At 47.9% G+C, this 26,699-nt stretch overlaps 1 protein-coding gene and 1 long non-coding RNA gene across 3 annotated transcripts in view; one reads left to right on the forward strand and one right to left on the reverse strand.

The window, feature by feature from the left end:
• The first annotated feature begins 1,074 nt into the window (after nt 1-1,074).
• On the forward strand, nt 1,075-25,996 carry Otulinl (OTU deubiquitinase with linear linkage specificity like). Of its 2 annotated transcripts, none has more exons than XM_057789678.1 (8): nt 1,075-1,221; nt 18,392-18,551; nt 18,638-18,669; nt 18,776-18,867; nt 20,438-20,587; nt 22,838-22,966; nt 24,136-24,405; nt 25,453-25,996. In XM_057789678.1, the coding sequence occupies exons 1-8, from the start codon at nt 1,167-1,169 to the stop codon at nt 25,624-25,626; spliced, it is 1,062 nt and encodes a 353-aa protein (XP_057645661.1). In that variant the 5' UTR covers nt 1,075-1,166; the 3' UTR covers nt 25,627-25,996. The 2 variants fall into 2 exon arrangements, with proteins under 2 accessions (XP_057645661.1, XP_057645662.1); XM_057789679.1 differs by lacking the exon at nt 1,075-1,221 and adding an exon at nt 2,314-2,364.
• The window catches only part of LOC130887310 (uncharacterized), a 49,522-nt gene continuing 27,598 nt past the window's right edge, over nt 4,776-26,699 (reverse strand). The window contains exon 3 of the long non-coding RNA XR_009058361.1: nt 4,776-5,264. This is a non-coding gene — a long non-coding RNA (uncharacterized LOC130887310). The remainder of the gene's footprint in view (nt 5,265-26,699) is intronic.

Here is a 26,699-nt window from a genome sequence, read left to right on the forward strand (position 1 = left end):
CGCACACTCAGAACGCATGTCCCGTGCCAGCTCTCTTAATTGCCTGGCATTGTGTCACCGGCTGTTGGTCTGACAGGGATTTCACAGGCGTGACTAAATCGGAGGACACAATCCTCTCCCTCATCCTTTGTTCTGCGGCTCAGAAAGCTTGCGATGTTTCAATAACTTGTTGACATTGCCCCAAGGCTATTGAACTCAAATAAAATTCCAGGCTGTTTCCACATCTTTCTTTAGTTATGGAGCTTATTTTCCCAGAGACTGCCAGAATATTCCACATGCAAAACTGTTTGTATCTGGAATCCATTTACTCTCGAGAAAAGGGAAGTGTTCATCGGGATTTTAATTTTCTTCCTTTTTCTTCTGGGGACAAGAAAAAAAAAACAACAAAACAAAACACACAGTGGGGGGTCCATCAAATTAGGAAATGAGGAGCAAAAGAATCATCTGTCTATTTCTTGTTGGGTCATTTACTTCTGCTAGCGTTTGTTTTTTCTTTTTTTTCTTTTTTAAACTTTTAAGAAATTCTTTTACAGAACCACTTTGTGTCAAGAATGCACTTGTTCCATCCCTAAACAGTTTCAAGCACGCACTAGCCGGTTCTGCTGACCCACAGAGAAAGGCGAGGAAGCCTGGCCCCACATAGTGGAATAGGCCCCTGGGACTGGCAGAAGCTTCTGGATTCCATTCTCTCGCTCTCTGGCGCAGACAGAGCAGGTTTGTTCCTTGGCGAGCAGAGAACCGAGGCACCAGGGTGTCCTGGGCGGACGCCGTTGGTCCCTCGACCCGTCAGCCTCCAAGTTCGCTGGCTTCAGTGCACAGCTCGGGATCCGAGCAGGTGAACCGCCCGGGTATTCCCGGAGCCCTGGTGTGCCCAAAGGAGCCCCGGGGGTTGTTGAGCCGAGCCTCGGTAGCGAGTGACTGGGCAGCGGAGCTCTAAATGCCCCCACGCCCCCACGCCCTCCACTCCGACCTCGCACGGAGGCCCCGCCCCCAGGGCCCGCCTCAGCTTCTGACTGGCCGCGGTGCACGTCAGTCTGCGCTCGTGGGCGGGAGCACGGACGGCTGTCTCCGCGGCTGAGCTCGCGATCGTGGCGACGGGGAAGCGAGCTGGGCTCCGGACTGGAGCCGGGGCGGAGGGTGCGCGCGGGTGGAGGCGCACGGCCCGCATGGAGGCGCCGAGGAGCCCGCCGCGGGAGCGGGAGCGAGCTCGGACCCCCGCAGGTGGGCGCCGGTGTGGGTGGGTATGGTCTCCGGAGGGTGTCGCGGCGGCGAGGGAGGGCGAAGTGTACCCCGAGTGCTTGCGGAGAGGGGGCGGCTGCACCTTCGCGCGTGGCGGCGTGGGTTGTAGCTGAGCCCCCAGGAACCCGAGAGAGGCGGGGTCTGCCGGCTGGTGTTCTCAGGGAGAACTGACTTTGTTGTAAACTAAGCTACCGGGGTTCGCGCCTTGCAGAGGATGTGGCCCACACCTTGACACCAACCAGACTTGTAAACCGCAGAAAACTCTCATGACTTAAAGAGCGTACCAAGGGGACAGGATGGCAGCAGGTCGCTCTAGCTGCTCTGGCCTCTACGCCACTGGGTGATTGTGGTCTTCGCTCCAAAGACTTAGAGGTGAAGGGTGTTTTTCCTGCCCATCCCTCAGCTGTGTCGGGTCCAAGTCAGGGGAAATGATGGGCCACATGCCAGATTCTGTATTTCTCTCTCTACCACACCAAGAGTGTGAGCCTGGTAGGGAAGCCAAACAGTGTGTGTTCTGTGCATTTGTGGGGTTGTTGGACACCAGGAATGCGTCTTCATTGCTGTCCTGGGTCCCAGCAGGTGTTCCTAACTGACACAGCAGCGGTGTTGAGTGTGGTGGACACAACACTGTTCTAGGCGAGGAACGTCAGTCCATCCTAGAGTATCTAGGTGGGAGTTAACAGCTATTCAGGACACTCAGTCATTCGTGAAATGAGTGTGCCCGATAAGTTAATACCTATGGCCTCTCCCAGCCTAGCAGTCTGTGATTGGCTTACCTCTTCCCTCAAAAGTTTGGAGAATGAACTCATTTCTTTTTTACCTCTGTGCTCCTCGGGTTATTAGCCAAATATTTCCTGTGGGTGTATCCAGTTGAACATCTTAATTTCGTTCCTTTCTTCCCTTCTCCCTGCCTTAGTTTGGCAGAGACAGGAAAGTTGGAAACAGAGGTAAGGACACAGCTGGAAAGAGCAGGTGAGGCTGAAAAATGCCTACTTTGGCTTAACAGAACCACCAAGAATTTTTCCTTTTTCTGCGCCTAGTTTAAGGTGTGTCGGTGCCGGGAGGCCAGGGAGAGAGTCCTTCCATTTGTTCCAGTCTGTGGTGTCTGCAGTATGTTTGCAGAAGGTGAGATTCAAGGATTAGATTATGGAAAACGTTTCCCTTCAAAATATAACTGCTGAGGGCCTAGAAGCTTAGAAGCTCATCTTTGCTGGTTCTATTGGGGGAGGGGAGATAGTGGTTTTAGAGTCACTTGCTCAAGCTGAGATGGAGACAACCTTTTACTCTACCTCTTAACTCTGCTAAAAGAGAGACCCAGATTGGCTTTTAAGATAAGTAACCCTTGCCGGGCGGTGGTGGCACATGCCTTTAATCCCAGCACTTGGGAGGCAGAGGCAGGTGGATCTCTGTGAGTTCGAGACCACAGAGAAACCCTGTCTCGAAAAAAAAAAAAAAAGATAAGTAACCCTTGACAGAAACCAAAGAGACAACAGAAGAAAACCCACAGACCTGTCACCTGTCAGAGATTGAAAAGAGGCTTGGGGTAGTTCTTTTAAACTACTGGAAGTCAGAGGACACACGTCTTTGCACGGTGTAACTAGAAGGACACTGCTAGAATGTCAGAGAAGGATGGAGCATTTTTTTTTGTTTTTCGAGACAGGGTTTCTCTGTAGCTTTGGTGCCCGTCCCTGAACTAGCTCTTGTAGACCAGGCTGGCCTCTCGAACTCCCAGAGATCCGCCTGCCTCTGCCTCCCAAGTGCTGGGATTAAAGGCGTGAGCCACCACCGCCCGGCTAGGATGGAGCATCTTGAAGGTCACATTATCCAGTGCTCCCAAGCTCAGAGGAGGCGCGGTCACCTGTTGGGAGCATCCGATGATGCAGTAAAACAAGCTCATCTTTCAACATCTTCGGCAAACCTCTGGGTTTAAGGAGGATGTGTTTTCCCTGCAGTCACCTCCGATGCTCTTGCTTCACATGGTCCTTAACTGGTGGAGGGGTTGAGCTGCTGTTGCACGTCACCCACACTGTCTCTAAGTTGACTGGCAATGTACACGTTCTTGGTTGTGTTCTGAGGAGCTACTCAGCTCCCTGATGGACCCCAGGGTTGGGCTTGAGAGACAGAATGTCCAGTGTGTAATGGAGGAATCCCACGAGCCAGGTCTCACATTCCAGCCACACTGGAAACAGCTTTGCTTTTTAGTATTTGGATTATATTGCTATCGTAGGTAAGATTTTTGTCTAAGGAAAGTGTTCTAAAGCTAAACTAAAATTAGGACAATAACGGCTAGTATTTGTTTTACTACCCCTTGTGTGTTAGAGCCACTTACTCATGCAGTGTTGTTCTGGTTGTGTGTGGCTCAGGGTAGACCACTCATGCTCAGTGCTGCTGTTATCACCGTCATCCTCGACGTCTCTTATTTAGTTGCTTATTGTTTATCCCTGGGTTAAGAAACCGCTCCAAATGAGGCCCCCACCTCATACCTGAACTATTCTGACAATTAAATGGTATATCCCAAATATCCTGGGTTTCCTCGTGCCCCAGCCCTTCGTCAGTGACTGACCTTGTCCATGAAGCAGGTGTTTCATGCCCACCCTAGACAGCCTGTTTCCGTGGGTGATCACAAGTCGTCACGGGGCAGGTGAGTGGGTTCAGATGTGAGCTGGTCTGTGTTCACGGAGAGAGGCAAACTGGAAGTGATCAAGTGAGGAGCGATGCCCATGATGTCCAGGCACCTCCCATCCATGGGAACTGCTGAGGATGGGTGCCTGTTCTGACGAGTGCCTGCAAACCTCAGGTCTCTACTTATGACAGATTCTTAACCATCCTCTGCCTGGTCCAGTTCTGAAACAGTCCTGGCGTCTACCTAAGCAGGCCCTGCAGGTCCTAGGGCCTCTTCAGCACCCTGAAGCTGTTCTCAGGGAAAAGGCTGAGTTGTCATTGTTATACAACTTTGTTGACTGAGGTGACTTGCGGGGTGTACAGGAGAAGAGAGATGATAAAACTTTTCTCTTCCAAGCTTTTCCTAGCTATATGGCTCTTTCCTTATGGCTACTGCAAGCCCCCAACTTTCAGGGGTTTATTAGACTACTGGGTTCACCTGGGGTTCTCCTTTCTCCCATATCCACATGACTCAGCTAATGAATGTACAGTTACTTAGATAATCTGTTTTCAAAAATCAAGGTTGTGCCCAGCATGGTGCAACACATCTTTAATCCCAGCACTTGGGGTCTGAGGCAAGGCGATCTTCACAAGACCAAGGTTAGCCTGATCTACATAGCAAGTTCCAGTCTAGCCAGGGTTATACGGTGAGACTCTGTCTCAAAAATAATTGGATTTATGTGTCCATTTATTTGGTTGCGGTTAATTTCATGGAAGACTGACTGACGCTTCTTCATAGCAAATTAGCAGGAAAGATTTTCTGTGTGTTCTTGTTTTTCCAGTACCTTTTTGTTCTAGACATAGTCGATTTAAGAAGCAACAAACAACTTTGCTGTTTAATTGGAGGCAGAACAGACAGGTGGCATTGCGTTTAAATGAAAAAGATGGTAAAAAGTTTATGTTTATCTCCAAGAGATGAGGGAACACCATCTGTCGTTACTGTTGCCAGGATTCCTAGGAAATAAAAATTCCAGGAAGTACAGAACATAAAATATTATGGCTGATATATTTCTAAATGATGAATTTCATAGTAAATCTTTTGTTGTTATCTTAACCACATGACTGCAGCGCTTTCTCTAGAAAGCCCCACCCACAACTGACACAGGAGAGGACTCTCACTAAAAGTCAAGGGCTGAGGGAGCTGGGAGGAAACTCAGTTGGTAAGTGTTGCCATGCATGCCATGGACCTGACTCTGGGTTTAAAGCATCCACACTCAAAAGCCAGGAGCATTGTGTGTGTCTGTAATCTTGGTGCTGAGAGACAGAGCTAGGAGGATCCTGGGGCTTGCTGGGCATGCAGGCTAGTTGAGTCCTGGGGATTCATGCAGGCGAGGCGAGTACCCAAGCTTGACTCAGAAAAGCACCTGAAAAAAAAAAAAAAAAACACCTGATGTCAGATGTGGCCTACATACACACACACACACACATTCTCACACACTCATGCATGCACACATTTATACCTGCAAGCACGCGGGGGGGGGGGGAGGCAGAGAGAAAGAGGAGAGTAACTCATGTCCCATCATTGTGGACATAAACTCCCTGTCCTCGGTGGAGGTACGACAGCCTTCTTGGATCCGTGCCAGTTTCTGAATGGTGTGTGACTGTGGGTGGCCCTGGAGCTGGTGGTGGAAAGTCACTAGGCTTGTTTGCTGTCTAGGCTAGCACTAGAGAGCTTCCCGCACTGTGTAGTCCCCAGGTTTAACGGAAGTGAACTAAATCCTTGCCTGGCGCTGAGAGACTCCATCCCTCGGTCTTAGGGCAACACCTGGTATACTGAGAGAATAGATTAATGATCTGTGACGAGGGAACCTCGGCTGACCTTCGGGCTGTGTGAAGATACAGGAAAACAGTGCCCCAAATTGGCCACTTGGATGGGTTACATGCTGCACCCAGCAGAATGGCCATAGGAAAGAGGAAGTGGAAGAGATGGCTGGGGCTAAATGCAGTCAGCCACCAGCTCCATAGGAAGTGTGGAGTGGAGTGCAGATGGCAGCAGTGTCGGCTGGGTGTTGTTTTGCTTGGTGTTTGCAAGGGCAGCCAGAGAGTAGGTGGGCTGCGTACCTTAGAATGGAAATATAATGAATGGACTTAAGAATACAAATACTGAGTCTCTTCGTCTCGGCCCTGAGACTGTGTAGGACTCTGGCGTGGGCATCCCTTCCTCTAAGCATGAAGGTAAAAATCACTTCAACTGAAAGAGTTTACATCATGATTTATTCAAGGTATATTCATCTATTTTGTATTTTAAATATTTGTTCGGCATGAGTTTGGGCACTTAGCTGATGTCTACAGTTGAAGACTGTCGCCTGCCTTGTTCTATATGCTTTCTTTCCCGTCCTGGTGGCTTCTCCCAGACAAACCTCACTGGCAGCGGTTCCTCTTCTTACCCCCTCTCCATGTGCACAGGACCCTTCATTAGAACTAGTGCGATCAATACAGCTGGTTATTGGATGGGTCTTCAATCCACACCCACGGCATCCTCGTGGCTCTAGCTTTGAATAATGCTTTGTGCTTAGTTGAAGGTGGGTTAGTTCCCAGCTGTTTAAAATCCCATGCCTGTGCGCCAGTGTGATTATCTGTCTAGCACAACTTGCAAGCACGCTGAAAGGAAGGGGTCTCTGGAGGAGGGGAGGTGGTGGGTAATAGGCTGGCATCTGGAGGCCTGTTCACGGGGCTGGGGTTGGGCCCAGAAGCGGAGGTCCAGGGCACTCGGCTCCATTGGACCAGACACCCAGCTCCCTCCTCATCCCGCTACAGCAAAACCTTCCTGCTAGGTGACCACTTCATGTTCTCACTTCCCGCTTTGGATTTACATGGGGTGTATTATTAAAGGAAGAGAAACACACTGGTGACTCACGCTTCTGACATGCACATTCCAAGCCGGAAGGGACCACCAGGCTAGGTTTAGGTGTAGTGGGATCACAGAACACCACCAAATGATTGAAGACATATCTTTTTCTATGTTGGAGGCCAGAGGTAGCTAGCTCTCCATAGCTAGGATGGGTTTGTGGTGTCTGGAATCCAGGGCCTTTTCTTTTCCATGTGTTTCTGTTTATCATCTGTTCTTTCTACTGTGTTTCTACACGGAACATGGCTTCCACGCCCACGGTCTTATTTTGTACCGAAATGTGAATCATCAATTATCACACTTATTACATTCCAGATATCAGAGAGAAAAAAGGGCGAGAAATAGGCCATTCTTGTTGAGTGTGCGTGCTCTCTCTCTCTCTCTCTCCCTCTCTCCCTCCCTCTCCTTCTCTCTACTTTGGGATGAGGCTTCCTTTAATTCAGACTAATGTTGATCTCTTTATGTGGCTGAAGACAGCCTGGAAGTCCTGATCCTCCTGCCTCAGACTCTCAAGTGCCAAGATGACAGGTGCTCTCCACTATGCCTGGCTGATGATTCTGTTTGGAAGGTGAGCGTTGCATTCCGTGCGGAGTCCACTCATCACAGCTGTGCCAGCATCCGGAGAGGATGGAATGAGCCTTTCCCCTGAGAAGCCATGGGTCCCCATTGAAGCTCCATGTTCTATTTATGTGAAGGCAGAGAACAGACTCAGGGCGAGCTGGTTAGGCTGTGCCGTGGAGACCTAAGTGCTGGATCCTGAACTCGCAGAAGCACTGGCTCATTCAGTCAGCATTTATTAACCATCTCCTCTGGACCTAGAGCATGAAGAAAACAGACAGTCCGGGTCCTTAAGTTGTCCACAGTGGGGGGAGATAGGCCGTCGAACATAAACACGGCTGTAGATGGACAAGCGCTGGGCAAGGACACCGTGTGCCTTGCAGAAGAGAGTGGGTTTGCTAAGGGTTGGCAATGGGCCAGACAAGTGACATTTGAGTTGAGAGCTGGAAGAAAGTGTGACCTAGGCCATGGAAGAATGTTCCAGACTGAGGGAAGAATGCAAGCAAAGTAGGGGTAGGGGTGTGCTAGGAGGCCCCAAAGGGCATGTGGGGGGAGGGGCCAGGATGGACTGAAGGGGGCCCTAGGTGACCTATCCTGACATGCCTGAAACTCAGGTATGTCTCAGATATGGGACTTTCAGGACTAAACCCGGGAGAGTCCCAGGAAAATTGGGGTGAGTTGGCCCCTGCTGTAGGACTTCACAAACAGTGGTGTGTCTTCTCTTGTGACTATTCTAGAAATGCTCCTTTTCAGTCAGGAATAACTCCTGCCATAAAGAACTCTTGACTTGTAAGCTGAGTGGGCCTCTCACTTGGCAGAAGGGAAGGAGAACTGTACTCGGCTATAGTCAGAACACTTGGGCAGTGCTGATTCTCTTTGTTTGGGTTTGTTTCTCCTTTGGCATTTAACCAGTGTCTGGTATGTTTGAAGGAACAGAAATGGCCAGGGATGGAGGGAGCCCTTGTGCTCTCTGTTTTCCAACCCTGGCAGTACATTGAAATTGCCTGGGAATGTCAAGTGAAGAATGGGCACAGCCCAGTAAGTCAGCCTCAGGGGAAACCAGCCTGGCGGTTCCACCACCGTGCCCTGAGACATCAGTGTGCATGCAGATCCCAGCTGTCCTGACAGGACACAGATTCAGCTGCAGAGGAACTCAGGAGCCCGTTTCTAAGAAGCCCTGAAGCGTGACTAATGGTACTGCTCTGTAGACAGAATAGTACCGCTCTATCCGAGTTTGGTGGATTCCCTTTGAAGCTGTGGGCTTCTCTACGGAGAGCAGAAACATGGCCATATGGAGGGTAGACGAGTTCACAGGTGAAGGAGGGAAAGATGGAAGAGCTGGCCCGTGGGTCTCCTTCTTGGAGGCCATCCACAGGATCACATTGAGCCCCAGTTGGGGCAGATCTTGGCTTCTCAGTTAGACCTAGGGTGTGGTTGGGTGTTCCAGGGAGCTGTCACACTGACTGGCACATGTATTCTTATTCTTGGTTACTGAACCCGTTCCTGAGGCCTTTGGGTAGGAATGTTCCATGGTCAACACGCCCTTCTTTTCCTTTCCCACTCCTTGTCTATGGGACTTTATTTCTCACTCAGTGGCCGCCAGTGTAGATAATTCCTACCAATAAGACAAGGAGTGGACAGATTTCCAAAATAGATGATCCATCTATCAATTTTTTAAAATGTCAGCCCACACCAGCTCCAGAATAAAAGCAGGCTGGGGAAAGGAAAGTCAGTTTAGAAGGATTGTAGCTATTAGCAACAGTACCCAATGGTTGCGTTAGATGACCGCAGTCTGATAGTAAGGCCTGAGAGTGGACCTGCACAGGCCAGTGACGTCACACCTAACAGGGATAAACAAAGGGTCCTGCCTGGTTCTAAAAGCATGAATCCTGCACACATGATGCAGACAACCCATCCCATGTGCTGACTGGAAAGTTGGGCAGCAATGTCGGAGAGTGAGGAAAGCGTTAATTCAGCTCAGGGGCAGATTGGCAGAATCGTGTGTCTGGATGGCCTTTCTCACTATCCCGCAGCTAGACTCACTTCCTAAACACCAGGCGTTCCTCTTAGGAAGACTCCCTCTCCAAAGATTGTTCAGTTCTGTACAGAGAGGAGGGGCAAGGATGAGCATCCCAAGAGCATCTTCTAGACCCCCCACTCTTGGGAAAGAGTGAAGAGAAAGGTGGTAGGAGTCATGCCTGTCCCCCAGGCAGTCTCTTCGCCTGGGCTCTTGAGAACTACTCTGGCCCTTTTCTCTCCTTTCAGAAGATGAAGCCCCGGCATAGAGCCAAAGGAGGTTAAATTGTCAGCAGAGTTCAGAATGGGAATTTGTGGTCTCTTGAGCATTTATCAGTTTGCAGCTGTGCACCATATGATCCAGTCTCAAGATGCAGTAATTCAGATTCGTCAGGAGCGGAGTTTGGCAAGTCTCAGTTATTACGTCTTTGAAGGGAACAGCTCAGGGGAAGACAGTGATATCATTAGGGTTAAGGGCACCTCCCTGAGTCAGAACATGGGGTTCAAGTTCTTATTTCTGTTCATCTTCCCTGGGCTTCAGTGTGAGCACCTTAGAAATGGAGCAAGTGTGACAGCTCCTTCAGTGATCTGTGAGCAAGTGTGACACAGCCCCTCCAGTGATCATGAGCAAGTGTGACACAGCCCCTCCAGTGATCGTGAGCAAGTGTGACACAGCCCCTCCAGTGATCGTGAGCAAGTGTGATACAGCCCCTCCAGTGATCGTGAGCAAGTGTGACACAGCCCCTCCAGTGATCGTGAGCAAGTGTGACACAGCCCCTCCAGTGAGCAGATCCACTGTGAGCGAGTGTGACACAGCCCCTCCAGTGATCTGTGAGTGTGACACAGCCCCTCCAGTGATCTGTGAACAAGTGTGACACAGCCCCTCCAGTGATCTGTGAGCAAGTGTGACACAGCTCCTCCAGTGATCGTGAGCAAGTGTGACACAGCTCCTCCAGTGAGCATATCTCCTATGAATGAAGAGCCAGAGCTTGTTCACAGTGTGATCTTTCCCTGTGTACCCTCTTCTGTCCTTGTGTAGGGGACCCTCCGTAGAGAGCCAATGCCAAGCCTTGCCCTTGGATCACCAATTATTCATTTCAGGAGCATTGATTGACACCTGACTGGCTGGGCAGAGATATGGACTTAGTGGGGTATTCTTTTTCTCTGGTGTGGTTGTTGTTGTTTTGTTTGTTTCTTTTCTTACTTTCCAGTACTGGGGTTTGAACATACCCCTCCCCCATGATAGGCAAACAGTCTATTTCCAGCCATCCTTAAGCCTTACAAATCATGATAAACTTCTTTTCGCTATAAAATGAAAAGGAAATGTTAAAAGATTCAGCGTTGGCCTTAGAGGAGATTTCAGACTAGTAGACAAAGCCATCATAGGTGCATAGAACAGGCCTGTGTATGTATAAGGCCAGCAATGTGACAGAGGAGACCCTCACTGTGGACAGGATGGTGTCCTGTCCTGCAGTGTGTATGGAGCAGGTCTGCAGTGTGGAGAGAGGATTGGGGGTGCTAGGCCTAACGAGCTGGCTGAATTCAGGCCTTGGAGATGCAACAGAATTCTAACCCTGCACGTGTGTGGAAGATGGAGAAAGTTACCCCATGCTAGGAATCAGACTTACTCTTTATGACTGCAAGAAGACCATTGCAGGCTGTGATCACAAACCTGATTCTGTGTCAGCCTCCTAATTCAGACCTGCCAGGGCCGTTCTTTAGACATATTGACTGAGAACCACAGCAATGTTGAGATCCTGGCCAACTGTGCTGGCCTTCCTTGCTTTCCTTACCTTGCTAGCTCTTCCATCCTTTGACCTTAGACCACGCTCACAGCCCAAGGAAGCCTTCCCCAGCCTAACCTCGGTCCTATGTTTTGCTGCGTCTCAGCTCCATTTGTGCCCCCGGAGGTTGCCTCAGTGGGTCCATCTGTCTGCATATGGGAGTTTCTGCCAGTGCAGTTCAGCTGTTGGGACCCTGGCTGATTTGTAGGAACAGCCTAATCTGTGTTGATAGAATGAGGGTAGACGGGGCTGGAGAGATGGCTCAGAGGTTAAGAGCACTGACTGTTCTTCCCTGAGTTCAATTCCCAGCAGCCATATGGTGGTTCACAACCATCTGTAATGGGGTCTGGTGCCCTCCTCTGGCCTGCAGACATACATGGAAGGAATGTTGTATACATAATAAATAAATAAATATTTAAAAAAAAAGAATGAGGGTAGACTTAGCACTAGGCACATAATCAGAAAAGGAAAGTAGCTGCCTCTAGAAGGGAGTGTGTTCCCAGGTGAGAGGTGGGCAAACCCTGGTTATGTCATGGGTTCTGGGGAGATGGTTGCAAAGGCTTTGCTGAGCGGATCCTGATGGGATAGGGCAGTTTCGTCTTGATCCGGCCTTGATTCATCACCATGTGTTAAGCATTGGGCCATGGTTTAGGGCCACCTAGGCTGTGTGATTTGCTTAACGTCTTGAATCTAATAAATGACAGAAGGAAGGCAAGATTCCAGAACACACAGACGGACAGACGGACGACAGACAGACACACACCCCATTCTCTCCTGGGCCGTGCCGCACTTCCACAATTCCACAGAAAAGGATCGATTCCAAGCTCTTTGATGTAGCATGTCTGCACCTACAGCTCTTGTGTTTTCATTGCTGGTAGGCTGTCAAAACCCTACCACAGTGAGAAAACTAAACTTCTCTTTAAGACGACAGGTCACTTTTGACATTTCTTTAAGATACTCAGAGTAAAACAAGACAGCTCCGACTTACAGTGTTCTTACGGCACACACAGTCCTCCCTGAGTCAGGCAGGAAGTGATTTCCAGGTGTATTATGGGTACTTTCAGTTTCCCAGGAGTCCAGAGTGAGAAGGCCACATCTGTGGAGGCTGCTGCCAACTTGAGTAGGTTGCGTGTCTCACTGCTCACCACTTTCAAGATAGAAACCTTCCACTAAGTGTTTCTCTTCCTTGGAGAGAATGACAGGGTCCCATAGTTGCTGGCTTTCCTGCTTCTCTAAGAGGAAGAGCTGGTCTTTCTTAATTAAGCAGAACTAACACCTGAATACAAAGTAGTATCAGTGAATGACGAAGACAGCATTCTCCCAACCACAACAGAACACAGTTGAGAGTATCTGCTGCTTGTGAATTTCAGTGTAGTGTTAGAACACGCCCCAGTTTTTGTTTTTGTTTTTTAAACAGGAAGAGTGTACCCTCTGCTACCTCAAACATCAAAACACCATTGCCTTTTCTATCCTTCTAGCTCAAATTGTCTAACTTATCACTGGTCTAGATAGTAGCCCTTGACATACCACTGCCGGGAGGTCTTGTGTGTAGAAAGAGCCACGGTACCGATACTGTCCTGTGGAAGATTGGGAGAGAGCTGAGAACAGCTCATTGGTGGTGTTTGGTTAACGTGTGGTTCAGTAGTTAGCGTGGTTCAATCCCTAACACTGGGAGGTAGTTAAGACTGAAGACTGCAGTAGCCCATGGGGAGCTGGAAGCAAAGAATTATCTAGAACAGCTCTAGAAGTCTCGAGACAAGTCAGCGTTGCTGCTGAACTCGCCCAGGAGACCTGCCCAAGTCTGTTGAGCCAGATCTTCATTCCGTTTCTGGCTTTTCAGTGTCTTAGTTTTGTTTTTAGGGCTTGGCATTTTCCACCCACTTTTGGGTTTCCTGTTTTAATGTTTGAATTACTTCAGCTTTGATACGTTGTAGAAAATGGGGGAAAATTTTAAGCATTTTACCACGCATACACACCAAAAGCAAAACAAACACCCAAGCCCAGTGATTCTTGTAGTTCTAGCCAGTTACCTCTCTTTTTGTGGAAGGTGAGCACAGGCATTTGTACCTGCTGTAATTCCTCAAGGAGCCTAATGCCCATTTCTCCTGATTGTTGGGGACACACTTTAATCCTGGCGGTTGGGGAATACATGAGACATATATTAAAAAGAAAGAAAGGTTGGGGAGAGAGAAAGAAAGAAAGGAAAAGAAGTGTGTTGCGGAGCTCAATGGTTCAGTACAAAAGTATGAAAAAGGAATTTTGCTTTTTGCCCCTTGACAGGCATGAAAGAGAGTCAGATCCCTAATTCCTGGCAACGTCTTTCTTCCCAGCTTCCTCTCACATCCCGCACTTCCCAGAGCTGTCTTTGCCGAACTCTCCCTGCCTACCCTCCCTTTGTTCTCTCAGGATGTGGGATGACTGTGTCTGGGAGGTAAAGAGCTCTCTCCTTTGCTCTCCTGCATCCCACTCACCACCCAGCAGGACCCCTCTCTGAGGCAGGGGGTGGAAGTTGGTGGTGATTGCAGAGTTGTCTTTGGTGGGAAGAGGGGCCCTCTGAAACTTATGTCTGAAGTGTTACCCTCTCTCAGCTGTGTTTGGAGAGATGCTGTTTGATTCAGTAGGAGTTCATCAGACTTGTCCTCATACTGATTGACAGTCTTATTATGCTGTTTTATTCCTGTCTTTTTTTTTTAGTTTAACATATTTATTGACCCTAAAACAAGAGAAATGTGTGTGTGTGCCTGTGCATGTGTTGTGTATGTGAGTGTGCGTGGGTGTGTATGTGTGTGTGTGTCATGTGCATAAGTCAAAGCAGGCTATCAGGTGTCTTCTGTCGATTATTGCTCCATCCTCTTGAGATAAGGTCTCTCACTGAATGAAGCTCACTATTTTGGCTAGGCGGGCTAGCAGGTAAGCTACTGGTGTCGGCCCGGCTTTGTCAGTGCTGGGGTTGCAGGCACATGCGACCGTGCCTGGTCCTTATGTGGGTTCTGGGAATTCGGTTCTCAGGTTTGCACAGCCAGTGCTCCTTACCCACCGGGCCATCTCTCCAGCTCTGAGAAAAGGATGTACATTGTTCTCCCCTGCAGCCGTAATTGTACTTACTACCCGTGCTGATTTGAAACTGCGTTCAGCTTCACAGTCACAGATAGGAGGACAGCCAAGTGCTCAGGCAGGCAGCTTCCAGAACTACATGGCCACTGCCTTTGATTACTGGCTCTGCCATGTATTGGGCAACTCCCACTAGGTGGCTGCTTAATCTTTTTGTCCCTAACAGTTCTTTAATCTACAAAGCAAAGGTGGTTAGAGTAACCACAATGAAAACAGCGGTAGTGTTTGTTGTGTGCTTAGTGTAAATGATGCTGTGGCCAGCCCTTCTCTGACGTTTTCTTCATGCCCTCCAGCAGGTCTGTGCCTTCTATCTTGGGATGGTAAAATGCACAGACCTGTGCAAAACATTGGCTGCGTACAAGGACCCGTTCTATTCTCTCTTTTTTCCTGGCTTAGAGATGGAGGTAGAGGGAGGTTCCTGTGGGGAATTGGGGCTCCTCTGTGGCACTGTGGGGCTCAGAGGCAAGAAGAAGGCAATCCATGCATAACACCTCAGCCACTTGGGTGGAATGAGATACAATTCTTCCCACTCTTTTGACTTAGAAGTGCTGCTCCTAAGAACATGGTCAGAGAGCAGCTTGTGCGGATCCTTACACGGCTGTACAGCCATGTCTGCCTCTGACATGCCGTGCGTCCTGCAGAGTTCCAGCCTACACACCTCTGGATGGTTCCCACCTACCCACACCAGAACCCCGTGATTATGCTCCGTCACCCCTCTAGGCCTGAGTTACTTAACCAAAAAAAAAAAAAAAAAAGTGAGCACCTAATATATGGGGTTAGCTGACCAATGAAATCATATATTAGAGTGTTAAGAATGCATCAGTATTATTTTCAGGTGAGTAGATGAAACCTAAGATCTTCACGCTAAGTGAAATTAGCCAGAAACAGAAAAGTATCGTGTGTTTTCTCTCATATGTTAAAATTTAAAAAAAGAAAAGATCTGAAAGAGAGGACTGTTATGGGGGGGTGGGGGGGAGAGAGGGGAACAGGAGAGAATAGATACTGTATGAGCACAGTGTGTTCCTGTGTGGAACTGTCATGGTAAGCCCTCCAGTTTGAGCAGTGGGTGCACGGAATCGAGAGAGACCCGGAGTGCAGGCCTGTGGTCCAGGTTGTTTCCTGGTAAGATGCTCAGAAAGCTGCCTTCTTGTTGGGTTCATTGTGAGGATATGAGCAGAAGGCTGGAGCGGGGCAAGGGAGAGAAAGAGACAGGAGAGGGAAGAGACATGGGGCGGGAGGAGATGGGGAGGGGGAGAAAGAAACTGAGACAGAAAAGGTATGAACAAACACAGAAAGAACAGTTATCTTCAGTGGGCTGTCAGGAAAGGCCTTATTCTAAGGAGAGATGCCCCAAGGGGCTGGGCGGTCCCTCAGATAGCATCTGAGAGATGAGCAGTGTCGAGGCAGTACCCGGTCCTCACTGCAGTGGCTGTGAGCCCTCCACTGACCTCTAACATACACACATGAGTAGCAGTCTGAGTGATGTCAGATACTGTACAAAGTCCCGCCATTGGAAAGAAGTATGACTGACCTGTGCATTCCAAAGAAACTCGTTTTCTGGATAGTTCAGAAACACACCCTCCATCGGGCAGTCCTTACAGCATTGGGTCCTCTCGGTGGCAGGAGGGTGCTCACAAACCTCTTTTGGAAGCCAGTACCTGTCAGAACTGACGGCGTGCAAATTCCTTGACCCAGTATTTCTTCTTCTTCGAATTATCCTTAAAGACAAGCAGCCAGGACTCCTTAGGGGATGTGAGTAATAAATGCTGACCGCTTGCCAAGGCATTGTTTGTAAAGAGTGCAGAACTGTCCAGATGTTCGTCGGTAGGCAATGCACACAGGACCAGCGAAGCTGAGGAACTGGGCATTTGTTACAAAAAGTGTTCTCAGGGCTGTGTGGGAAGCATGCTCTAGATGCTGGCTTCAACCCCTAATGTTGTCAGAAAGAAGGAAGGAGTCAGTCTCTACATACAAGTCATACGTGGTGTTCTGTTTTTTCAAAAAAGAATTTTACAGCTACCACATGTTATATTTTCATAGATAATACTATTTTGTGAATTCAAGAATTTACTAAAAGTAACTGTGTGTGTCAGAATTATAAGTGGAGAAAGCCATCTAAATTAGTAATAATCTAAAATTATAAATGTTAACATAGGATAGCTTTCTATTAAAAAGACTTCTTAGGACCTTTAAATTGTTAAGATTTATTTTATTATTTTACTTGGGTGTATGTGTGTGTGTCTGCGTGAGTAAAGGGCATGTGTGCAGATGTGCACAGAGGGCAGAGGAAGGCATCAGATTTCTTGAAGCTGAAGTTACAGGTGGTTCTGAGCCACTCAAGTTGAGTTCAGAGAATCAAACTCAGGTCCCTTGGAAGAACAGAAAGTGCTCCTAACCACTGAGCCACCTCAACAGCCTCGTTTTTCTTTATTGATGTGTATGTGAGTGTCATGTGTGTACATGTGTCAGTAGTGCCAGAAGAGAGTGTTGGGTCCTCTGAACCTAGAGTTTCAGGGGTGCTCAGAACTGGGAAGAGCACTATGCTCTTCTTTGTTTGTTTTGTTTTATTTTTTTGAGACAGGGTTTCTCTGTGTATCTTTGACTGATGTGGAACCGAGGTTGACCTTGAACTCGTGGAGATCTGCCTGCCTTTGCCTCCCAGTGCTGGGATTAAAGGTGTGCACCACCACGCCCGGCCTGAGCAGTGTACTCTTAACCACTGAGCCATCCATCCCTCTATCCCCAGCTTTGTGTTTTTAAACAATAGTTTGTTAAATTTCTGGGAAATAGCGAATATAATGATTTGAGCAGCCAAATAACTTCTTTAGATAGATAAGCATTTTTAAAATGTTCTTTTAGGTAATGGGAAGTATATTTTAATATTTGCTCCTGGTTATTTTTTCCCGATTTGTTAGTAAATTCTTTCTTTATTGGGAATATAAATACACATGAAATATCCAGAAGACCAAAAATGATGGAATCATAGGTTCCATGCCGATGAGGGTTTTATTGCAGTTGGTCAATGGAATTTTACTCAATGATCTGTTGTAGAGGAAATTATTTCAAAACAAACCCCAGGGGTTTTGGCCACCGTTCAGAAGTCCTCTTCCTCATTTGTACTTCAGCTTGTCACACACTCAAGCAGAATGTGACCGGAAATCTCCTGGACACAACAGAGTACTGGAAGCCTATCTGCCGGTCCCTCGCCCCTTAGTTTTTTGCCTTGTTGGACCAGGCATCACAGTGGGCATCTGAAGCAGTGAATGTGGAAAGTGGTACCCGTGCTTCTGCTGATTGGCTCACTCCTGTGTGACTCAAATGATGATGCGACCTGTGATGCCTCAAAACAGCAATGGGTAACGGGTCACCAGAGCCTGCCTGGAGTGGATCCAAGAGGTCCTTGGCGAGAAACGAGCATGTGCCCGCCCTGTGCTGGTGCTTCAAAATGTCATTTCACCCCTTCGCTGCAGGGCCACCTGCGTGATACAGTCAAGACATCTCAGATAAATGTCATTTCACCCCTTCCCCGCAGGGCCACCTGCGTGGTACAGTCAAGACAACTCAGATCCGGGTAGTCGGGTGTCACAGGCACACAGTCTCATGGTGGAAACAGGATTTGAATTCCAGATTCTGAAGCTTATACTCTTTATGTCCATTGTAGATTATTAGTTTTGTAGAAAAAGATGTTTTATGTGACACAGATTGTGGGAGAAATTACATGATGCTTTAATTTTGGATTTAGTGTTTGAATACTCTAAAAACGTGTATATAGGCCTGAGGGAATATCTCAATGGGTGTTTTTTGCCTCTCAATTGGTTGTGATATTGTGTGCTTGTAATCCCAGCGCTAAGGAGGCAGAGACTAGTGGATACGTAGGACTTGCTGGCTGGCCTCACTTAGTAGGTCAGCTTAAGGTCAGTCAGAGACCACATCTCAAAGAAGGGTCAATGACACCTAAGCAATGGTGCTAGTGATTGTCCACACACACTCACACACAGAGAGCTATACCTCATATACTTATGCATCTGTGTACACACAAACATGCACATCTACATACATACACAAAAATGTATATAAATCGATGATAGTCACTTGGGGACAAAATTGTCCAATGTGTCATATGTCCCTTAAAGCAAATGTGTAACTGTGTTAAGCATGTCTGTTTGTTTTGTAGGAAGTGACCAAGTTCACTCCTGGATACTGGTTACAAGCCAAGTCGTTAGCATTGCCTGGAGAGCAGCAAGGGCCTCTGTGACGATGGTGGTGTCGCTTCTATCAGCTTCCCTCTGCTACTTCAGAAGGCTGCATTTACATCTAGGGCACCGGTTGAAGTGGTAGGTCATCCTGTCATCTTGGCTTTTCAAAGACACCCTTGCCCTACAGAAAGTTCTTATATGTAATTGTTTCCTTTATCTTTCAGGTGGATTGGCTATCTGCAGAGAAAATTCAAAAGTAAAGACTTTAGTGCATACGTTTTCTTCCTTTTGAGGGCAGAGGAGGCTAGGGAAAGGAGAAGAGTGGGCAATTTCAGCTGCCTTGTATTTTCTGTTTTGCCCAGGAAACCTCAGTGTGGAGGCAGAAGTAGATTTACTCAGCTATTGCGCAAGAGAGTGGAAAGGAGAAACGCCGCGTGCCAAACTGATGCGGAAGGTACGGTACGGCTGCTTGTGGCGGTGTAGATAGGCAGTGTCTGTCGGCAACCGGGTGCATTCTGTTCAGCATTGCCAAACCCAAGGGTCCACCAGCACCAAATGGGATGTCAGTTAAAGCTGCAACCTAAGTTTGGAACCAAGCAGCTGCTAGATGCTGGCTTTAGGTCTTGTTCTACCTTGCTTTTCTGCTGCTGATAACACAGTCTGACCAAAAGCTGTTTGGGGGAGGAAAGGATTTATTTGACTTCCAGGTCACGGTCCATCATTGAGGGAAGTCAGAGCAGGACCTGGAGCAAAACCCATGGAGGAACCCTACTTACTTACTGGCTTGCTCTCCTCATCTGGTCCAAGCTTACCTGCCTAGGGACAGTGCTGCCCACAGTGGGCGAGGTCCTTCTATGTCAGACTGTCTCACAGACGTGGCCATAAGCCTGTCTAGAATAGCCAATCCCCTCAAGTGGGTTCCTCCTCCCCAGAAGGCTCTAGGCTGTTGAGTCAAGCTGAAAGGTTGAGGACAGGCTTCAACCTAGAGTTTATAGCGCTGTGAATAGGAATCAATTAAGTCTGTAACTTGAGAAAATATGAGTATTTAGATCTCTGGCCTTTTAACTTCTGCATGTGCTGTGGAGACTCTTCACTGGGGTGGGGGGGATCAGGCACCCTGCATAAGTACTTTGAGGAGTTTTGGGATGTTCCATTGGAGTGATCTTGGTAAATGCAAATATCCCCAACAGTGTTGCCCACTCCTGTCTTTGTTGGGGGGAAAAGGAGGGAGAGGTCCAAAGTACTCTTTGGTGCGGTCTTAAAACTCTACTGTTTTCACTGTGGCTAAATTGTACTCCTTATCAGCCCCAAATAACCTGGCCTTCCAAGATGAGTCATCTAAACCAGCATGAGGCAGACTCCATACATAAGATCCACTTTAAAGTCCCATCCATAGGGCAAGACTTAAGTGACTCAGGGTAAAAGCACTTGTTGTCAGTGTGCTGCTGGCGTCAGGAGAACCATTCTCTGGCTTCCAGATATTCACTAACATGTGCGTGTGCATGGACACACAAAATAGTGATATGATGATTATGGCAATAAAGTTTAAAGATAAAATAGGGGGCTGGAGACATGACTCAGCTGTTACGAGTGCTTGCAGTTCGTGCATAGGGCCCGAGTTCAGCTCCCAGCATCAAGAGGCTTACAATTACCCACCTGTAACTCCAGCTCCAGGAAATCCTACACCTGCTGTGGGCCTCCGTGGGTACCTGTGCTCATGTAAAGACCCATGCTCTACACACACACACACCCACAAATACCACATCGTTTAAAAATAAATCTTCAAAAAATTGTTCTAAAACACACAAAAAACATTTCAAAGAGTAAAACTACATGTACAGTCATCATCTATCACTAGTCCTCTTATTCGGGTTGTTTGGGAACCATCCCCTGTGGAAACACGCTCACTCGGCGTGTTCACTGAGACTTCACTTCCAGGGTGAGCACTGAAGTCTGTGCTCACCGAGCTCACACTGGCGTCTGATGCAGTGGGGTTCATTCGGACCACCCTTTTCTCCTGACAGGCTTATGAGGAGCTGTTCTGGAGGCACCATATTAAATGTGTTCGGCCAGTGAAGAGAGATAACTACGACGCTCTCAGGTCCGTGCTGTTCCAGATCTTCAGCCAGGGTCTCTCTTTCCCATCATGGATGAAAGAAAAAGACATCGTGAAGGTACGATGCCCCACTGGGAACATGGGCGTGTGGGGGCCCCCAGTCCTGGCCAGGTAGCTTTGTGTTCAGGACTCTCATGTTGAAGGAGCGTTGATGGGTTGTTTGGCTGGTCCCCTCTGTCTCTTTGCAGATAAGCCATCTCAGCATGCCAGTATTCCCAGTTTTGTTAGTTTTTAATGCTCTCAGCTTTTCTCAAGAAGCACCCATCCTTCATAGCTAAGGAGGTCTGATAATGCGAGGCTTTTCACTGTCACATAAATGTTTATTAACAAATGCATATGAAATATAGTCACCACCCCAAGGTTCTCTCATATACCTCTTTGTCAGCTGTCCCCAGACCTCTGGTCTGCACACTTCCTAATCTGCTTTCTGCCCCTATGGTTTGCTGCTTCCAGTATCATGTGAACGGAATCTTCTACTCCGCCATCTCCCTGCTGTCCGCTAGCAGTGAGCATTTACATTTCCTCTGTGCTATCCCAGGAACTGAGAAGGTTTTTGCTCTGACAAGATAGTCCTTTATATGACCAGGACACACTTGACCCACAGTTCAAGGGCATCTGGATTGTTTCCAGTGCTTAGCTTGGAATAGGGCTGTTAGGAATAGCCTTCTATGGGATTTTATAGGAATAGTATCTGTTTCTTTTAGGCAAATGACCAGGTGTTAAATTTCTGGTGCTTTGGGAGGTGTGTGCTTAACTTTCAGAGAAACTGCCACATTGCTCTCCAAACCTACTTGACGTCTTTGTATTCCCACCAGTATAGTGCAAGAGTCATAGTGATCCACATGGTCACTAGCACTTAGTATTGCTGGGTCTGTTTTCAGCTATTCTACTAGGTATGTTTTGTTTCTTCTTACTCATTTATTTATTTATTTGTGTGTGTGTGTGTGTGGGAGAGAGAGAGAGAGAGAAAGAGAGAGAGAGAGAGAGGGAGAGAGATGGGGGAAGGGCACATGCCATAGCATATGTAGAAGTCAGAGAACAATTCTGTGAAGCTGGTTCTCCTCTTCCACCTCTACATGGGTTTCAGAGATTGAACTCTGGTCGTCAGACTTGCATAGCAAGCTCCATCACCCACTGAGCCATCTCATCAGCCCTCATTTGCTTTTGGTGAGCAGATGTTGAGTATCTTTTCATGTATGTATTTGCAATCTCTCTCATCTTCTTGGAAAATTATATACTTAAACCTTTTGTCCATTTTTATTGGATTGTGTTTTCTTATGTTTTGAAAATCCTTTGTATATTTTGAATACAAGTGCTTTTTTGGATATGTAATTTCCAGGTGTTTTCTTCCAGCTTACATTTATTTTATCATTTTCTTAATAATTTATGACAGTATATTCTTTTTATTTATCGTATATATATATATGGGTATCTTGCCTGCATGTATGTCAGTGTACCCTGTGATTGCAGTGCACAAGCAGACCAGTAAAGGGCAATGGGTCCCATGGAACTGGAGTTACAGACAGTTGTGAGCCACCATGTGGGTGCTGGGAACTGAAGCCAGGTCCTCTGGAAGAGCAGCAGGTACCCTTAACTGCTGAGACATCTCTCCAGTCCCAGACATATGTTCTTGATGAACAATGTAAATTCTTGTTTTGAATGCAGTATGCCCAGTTTAGGATGGTGGAGCAAGAAATATAAAACACACACACACACACACACACACACACACATATATATGGTCCCATGTATTCAGTCTCCTTGATGTCAAGTTTGTGGGATTCGGTATTCACTACCCACAGTGGAATAGGTTCTTATAGACACCATAGTCCAACCTTTGAATCTCCCAGAATGTAACCCAGAGTTCTGTGAGACAGGTGGTGTTGTTCGGTGATAGTGGAAGATGAGGCAAAGGGTAAAAAGGTAGGAAATGCGGACTAAATCTGTTCTCAGCTGATGAGGTACAGCCAGGTTGGGAAGTGTACTGTACCATTGTGGAGCCCACTCACCAATTGGTGTGCCCTGCCTTTCTAACTAGGAGTGGCTTCTAACCGATTACATCAATGTTACAAAGAAACATTGTTTCTTTGGGCAACGCCCTGGATTGAGTTTTTTTTTTTTTTTAATATAATCTAGACATGACACAATCCACACATCTAAAGCAAAGATGACCATTGCTCCTCACTTAACTGACGTGGTAGTCTTTCCAAGGATGACTGCCTGAGATAAGACTGTGCTGTTGTGTTTTGGATGGCGCGCACTGAGCGCTCAGACACTAATCATTGTTGGCATCTACTTCCTTTTCAAGCTTCCTGAAAAGCTACTCTTTTCTCAAGGCTGTAACTGGATCCAGCAGTACAGTTTTGGACCTGAGAAGTATACAGGTTCCAATGTGTTTGGAAAGTTACGGAAATGCGTGGAGTTACTGAAAACGCAGGTGAGTATGTAGGAAAAATTATAGAATGAATGAGTGGAGATGAACGCATCCATCTCAAAGGCAAGGCAGGCTCCCTGTAATGTGGGGCGGAGCCTGTGAGGTAGGGAAACTGAGCTCAGGAGGCTTCCTGCTGGCGGTGGTGACTTGCTTTCTCTTGCTAAGCCAGAGTTAGTGTTATATGTAATGATGGCTTGGCCCGTTGTGGGGTAGAAGCCTCAGGGGCTGCACTGGAGACCAGATACACAAAAGGACTTTGTACAAAGTCTAGACCTCAGAAATGCCCTTCTGCAAACATCCTGCTCACACATTATAGGTGGGTGCAAAATGGCTTTCCAAGTCACAGCTTTCTTGTCTCTGAAGAACTGTGAATAGTTTATCCCCTGCATGGTTATTGTGAGGGTGGGCGTTGACCCTCTGAAGTGCTTTGCAGAGTGAGCTTAGGCAGCTTCTCGGGCTGTTCTTCACTGGCATAGTCTCCGGGTGACCCTATGACCCCAAACACTTTTAGAGGATGGACGTGTTTGATGGTTTACCTAGTAGTGGTATGTTTTGAGAAAAGCGATTTTATTTTGTTTCTTATTATAAAAGTAAGGTGCTTGTGTGTTAGTCTGGTAGCTCAGGCTTCTCTTACACCATAAACTGGGGGCTTAAACAACCAATGATTATTTCTTGCAGTTATGAAGATTGAAAGTCTGAGACCAGGAGGCTAGCAAGAAGTGACATTTGGTGACAGCCCTCTTTCTAACTTACAGATAGGTGGACAGTGTTTTGTTCATGCTTGTTTTGATTTGCCATCACATGGCAGAAGGAGAGCCAAAAATGGCTTGGCTTCCTCTTAAAGGCACACCAGTCCCAGTCATGAGGACTCTAACCCGCAGAAGCTAATCACCACGTAAGGGCCTCATCTCCTAAGGCTATCTCCCTGGACTAAGACATTCAACACATGAGTTTGGAGAGACAGGTGAACATTCAGCCCACTGTGGCATCCATATGGTTAAAAAAGAATCAAATAGTCCCAAAAGACAGACGTGAAAATATAAAATTCTGCCTTCCTCTGCCACCCTCCTGCCCTCCTCTCTGGCTTATCTCATTAGTACTTTACAAATTGTGCGTTGGTTTGTATGTCCATGCTTGCCCTTCTCAGCTCCCACTTCCCTCTGTGTCTGCAGTGGACCGAGTTTAGTGGGATGAGAGATTATCACAAGAGAGGGAGCATGTGCAACATCCTCTTCTCCGACGCCATTCTGGAGTATAAGCTCTACGAGGCTGTGAAGTTCATCATGCTCTACCAGGTCACGGAAATGTACGAGCAAATGAAGACGAACAAGATAATCCCCGGCCTTTTCCGACTCCTGTTTTCCAGGGAGTCCTCCTCAGACCCTTTGAGCTTCATGATGAATCACCTGAATCCCATGGGGGACAGCTGTGGACTGGAGCAGGTGAGTGGGGCTCCCAGTGTGTGATCCACGGATGACTCAGGAATCCCCGTGGGCCTTTAGGCTTTCTGTTGAGCGGTAAGGAAACCACCTCCACAGAGGTGGCCGGCTGGGGTTAATGGCTTCACATGTGTGAAAGAAGAATAATGGGCCTCGTGGCTGGCTGGTGCGTCCTGTGAGTTCGAGGACCCCTTGGACCAGAGAGGGCTGGTTCGTAGAGCCTCGTGACCACACAGACACTAACTGGGAAAAGGCCACTCAGAAAGCACAGTCATCATGAGGAAGCATTCGGTTCCCTGTCACAGACAAGAGTTAGTAGCAACTGTAAGGTCAGAGAAAGCTCCTCACCATGACTGAGGTCTTTTGTTCACTTGTTTTCTGTCTCAAAGAAGCGATGAGACGCATGGCATCTTCACTAAGACATCAAATTGGTTAGAAAGCAATGCAATTCTTAATTACGAGCTCCCTCCCCTCCCATCCCCTTCTCTCCCCTCCCTGCCCTTCCTCTCCCTTTTCTCTTTTTCTTTCCATTCTCTTTTTTCTATTCACTTCCTTTCCCACTTCCCCTCCCCTCCTTTCCCCTCTCCTCCCTTTCCCTCCCTTTTCTCCTTTTCCTATTCACTTCCTTTCCACCTTCCCCTCCCTTTCTTTCCTATCCTTTTCTTTCCTTTCCTTTCTTTTCCTTTTCCCCTGCGAGGTAGGGTCTCACTCTGTAGCGCAGGCTGCTCTGGAACTCACTGTAAAAGCCTAGACTGCCCTCCAGCTCATGACAGTCCTCCTGCCCCTCCCCCAGAGTGCTGGCATTGAAGCTGTGAGCCACTGCCCTGGCTTGAACTTTCCTTTCTCTTTCTGAATAGTTTCCCCTGATTTCCTCTTGCTGAGTATGGTCCTGCCCTCCTTCCACACTGCGGGCATTTGTCCCTAAGTCATGCCTACTTGCTCTATGGGTAACTCTGTTACAAAGCAGGTCGTCTCATAAACCGCAGCCGGCCTCGTCTTGGTGGAAGTGTATGAACACAGTCTGTGACCTCGCTCTCATCTTGTCCCCAGATTGACATGTTTATACTCGGGTATTCCCTCCAAGTAAAGATAAAAGTGTTCCGACTGTTCAAGTTTAACTCCAGAGACTTCACAGTCTACTACCCTGAGGAGCCTGTGAGGGAGTGGCCAGAGATCGCCCTGCTGACCGAGAATGACCGCCAGTACCACATTCCTGTCTTTTAAGTCTCTGATGGACTGAACATTGGCTTTTCTCAGTGACAGCGGTCATACTTGAAAGAGAAATATTTCTGAAAAGCCCACGGTACCGTTTTAGCCAAGGAGGGCACTAAGACCTCTGGCAACACTGGGTGGAAAGAGCCACTGATTTCCTCCACCGCCACACACATTTGGGGTTTGGCAGGTTGGAAGAGATCTCCTCGGTTAACACCGTGATGTGCCTTCAAGACATAGAGAGACATGTGGACAAAAAGAGAAGGGAAATGGCTGACCTCAGCCACAGGAACTTTTCATCTCTGACCTTTGTGTTCTTTATCAAGAGGGATCTCTCTGGGGATTCGGGACGATCATAAATAAACTTGTTTTATAAGCATTACCTTCCTGGGATTCTTTGTTGTTTACTAATTTTGTAGAACCACCTGATTAATGTTAAAACATTGTGTGTGCAAGAAAACCCACAGAACCAACTAACCTGGCCTCATAGGAGCTCACAGAGACTGAGCCCACAACCAGGGAGCCTACATGGGACTGACCTAGGCACTCTGCATAAATGTGAAAAATGTGTAACTTGGTCCTCTTATGGTGTAATGGTCTGTCCTGTCCCTTTAAGAGACAAGCCCCACCCACCCACCACTTGTCCACCATCCACCTCTGAGGCAGGCAGACCTTCTGCTTCTGGCCTGAGCTCTTTCCCTTTCTGTCTCTCTCCCAAAGAGGTAGCTGCCATGGCTCCTCTCCCCAATTCATATTCTCTCTCCCTCTCTCCCTCTCTCCCTCTCTCCCTCTCTCCCTCCCTCCCTCCCTCCCTCCCTCCCTCCCTCCCTCCCTCCCTCCCTCTCTCTCTCTCTCTCTCTCTCTCTCTCTCTCTCTCTCTCTCTCTCTCTGTGCTCTTTCCCCTTCTCCCCTTTCCCCTCCAACCTCACTCTGCATGGCATGGTGTGCCTATGCGTCTCTGTCTCTCACCTGCCATGTGGTCTCAGGATCTGATGCCTGCTGCCACTAGGGGACCTGCAGTGTGGTCTCATGGCCCACTGCCCACTGCCGCCACTCAGGGACCTGCAGCATTTCTGCCGCTGCGC

Source organism: Chionomys nivalis, chromosome 15, assembly GCF_950005125.1.
Source record: "Chionomys nivalis chromosome 15, mChiNiv1.1, whole genome shotgun sequence".
NCBI lineage: Eukaryota > Metazoa > Chordata > Mammalia > Rodentia > Cricetidae > Chionomys > Chionomys nivalis.

Excerpts from the sequence above, each read along its gene's own strand:
- Otulinl (XM_057789678.1), top strand. The coding sequence starts at position 1,167 with ATGGAGGCGCCGAGGAGCCCGCCGCGGGAGCGGGAGCGAGCTCGGACC. Across the intron at positions 1,222-18,391 it reads GCGAGCTCGGACCCCCGCAG|GAAGTGACCAAGTTCACTCC; the intron begins GTGGGCGCCGGT and ends TTTGTTTTGTAG. Across the intron at positions 20,588-22,837 it reads AAGAAAAAGACATCGTGAAG|CTTCCTGAAAAGCTACTCTT; the intron begins GTACGATGCCCC and ends TTCCTTTTCAAG.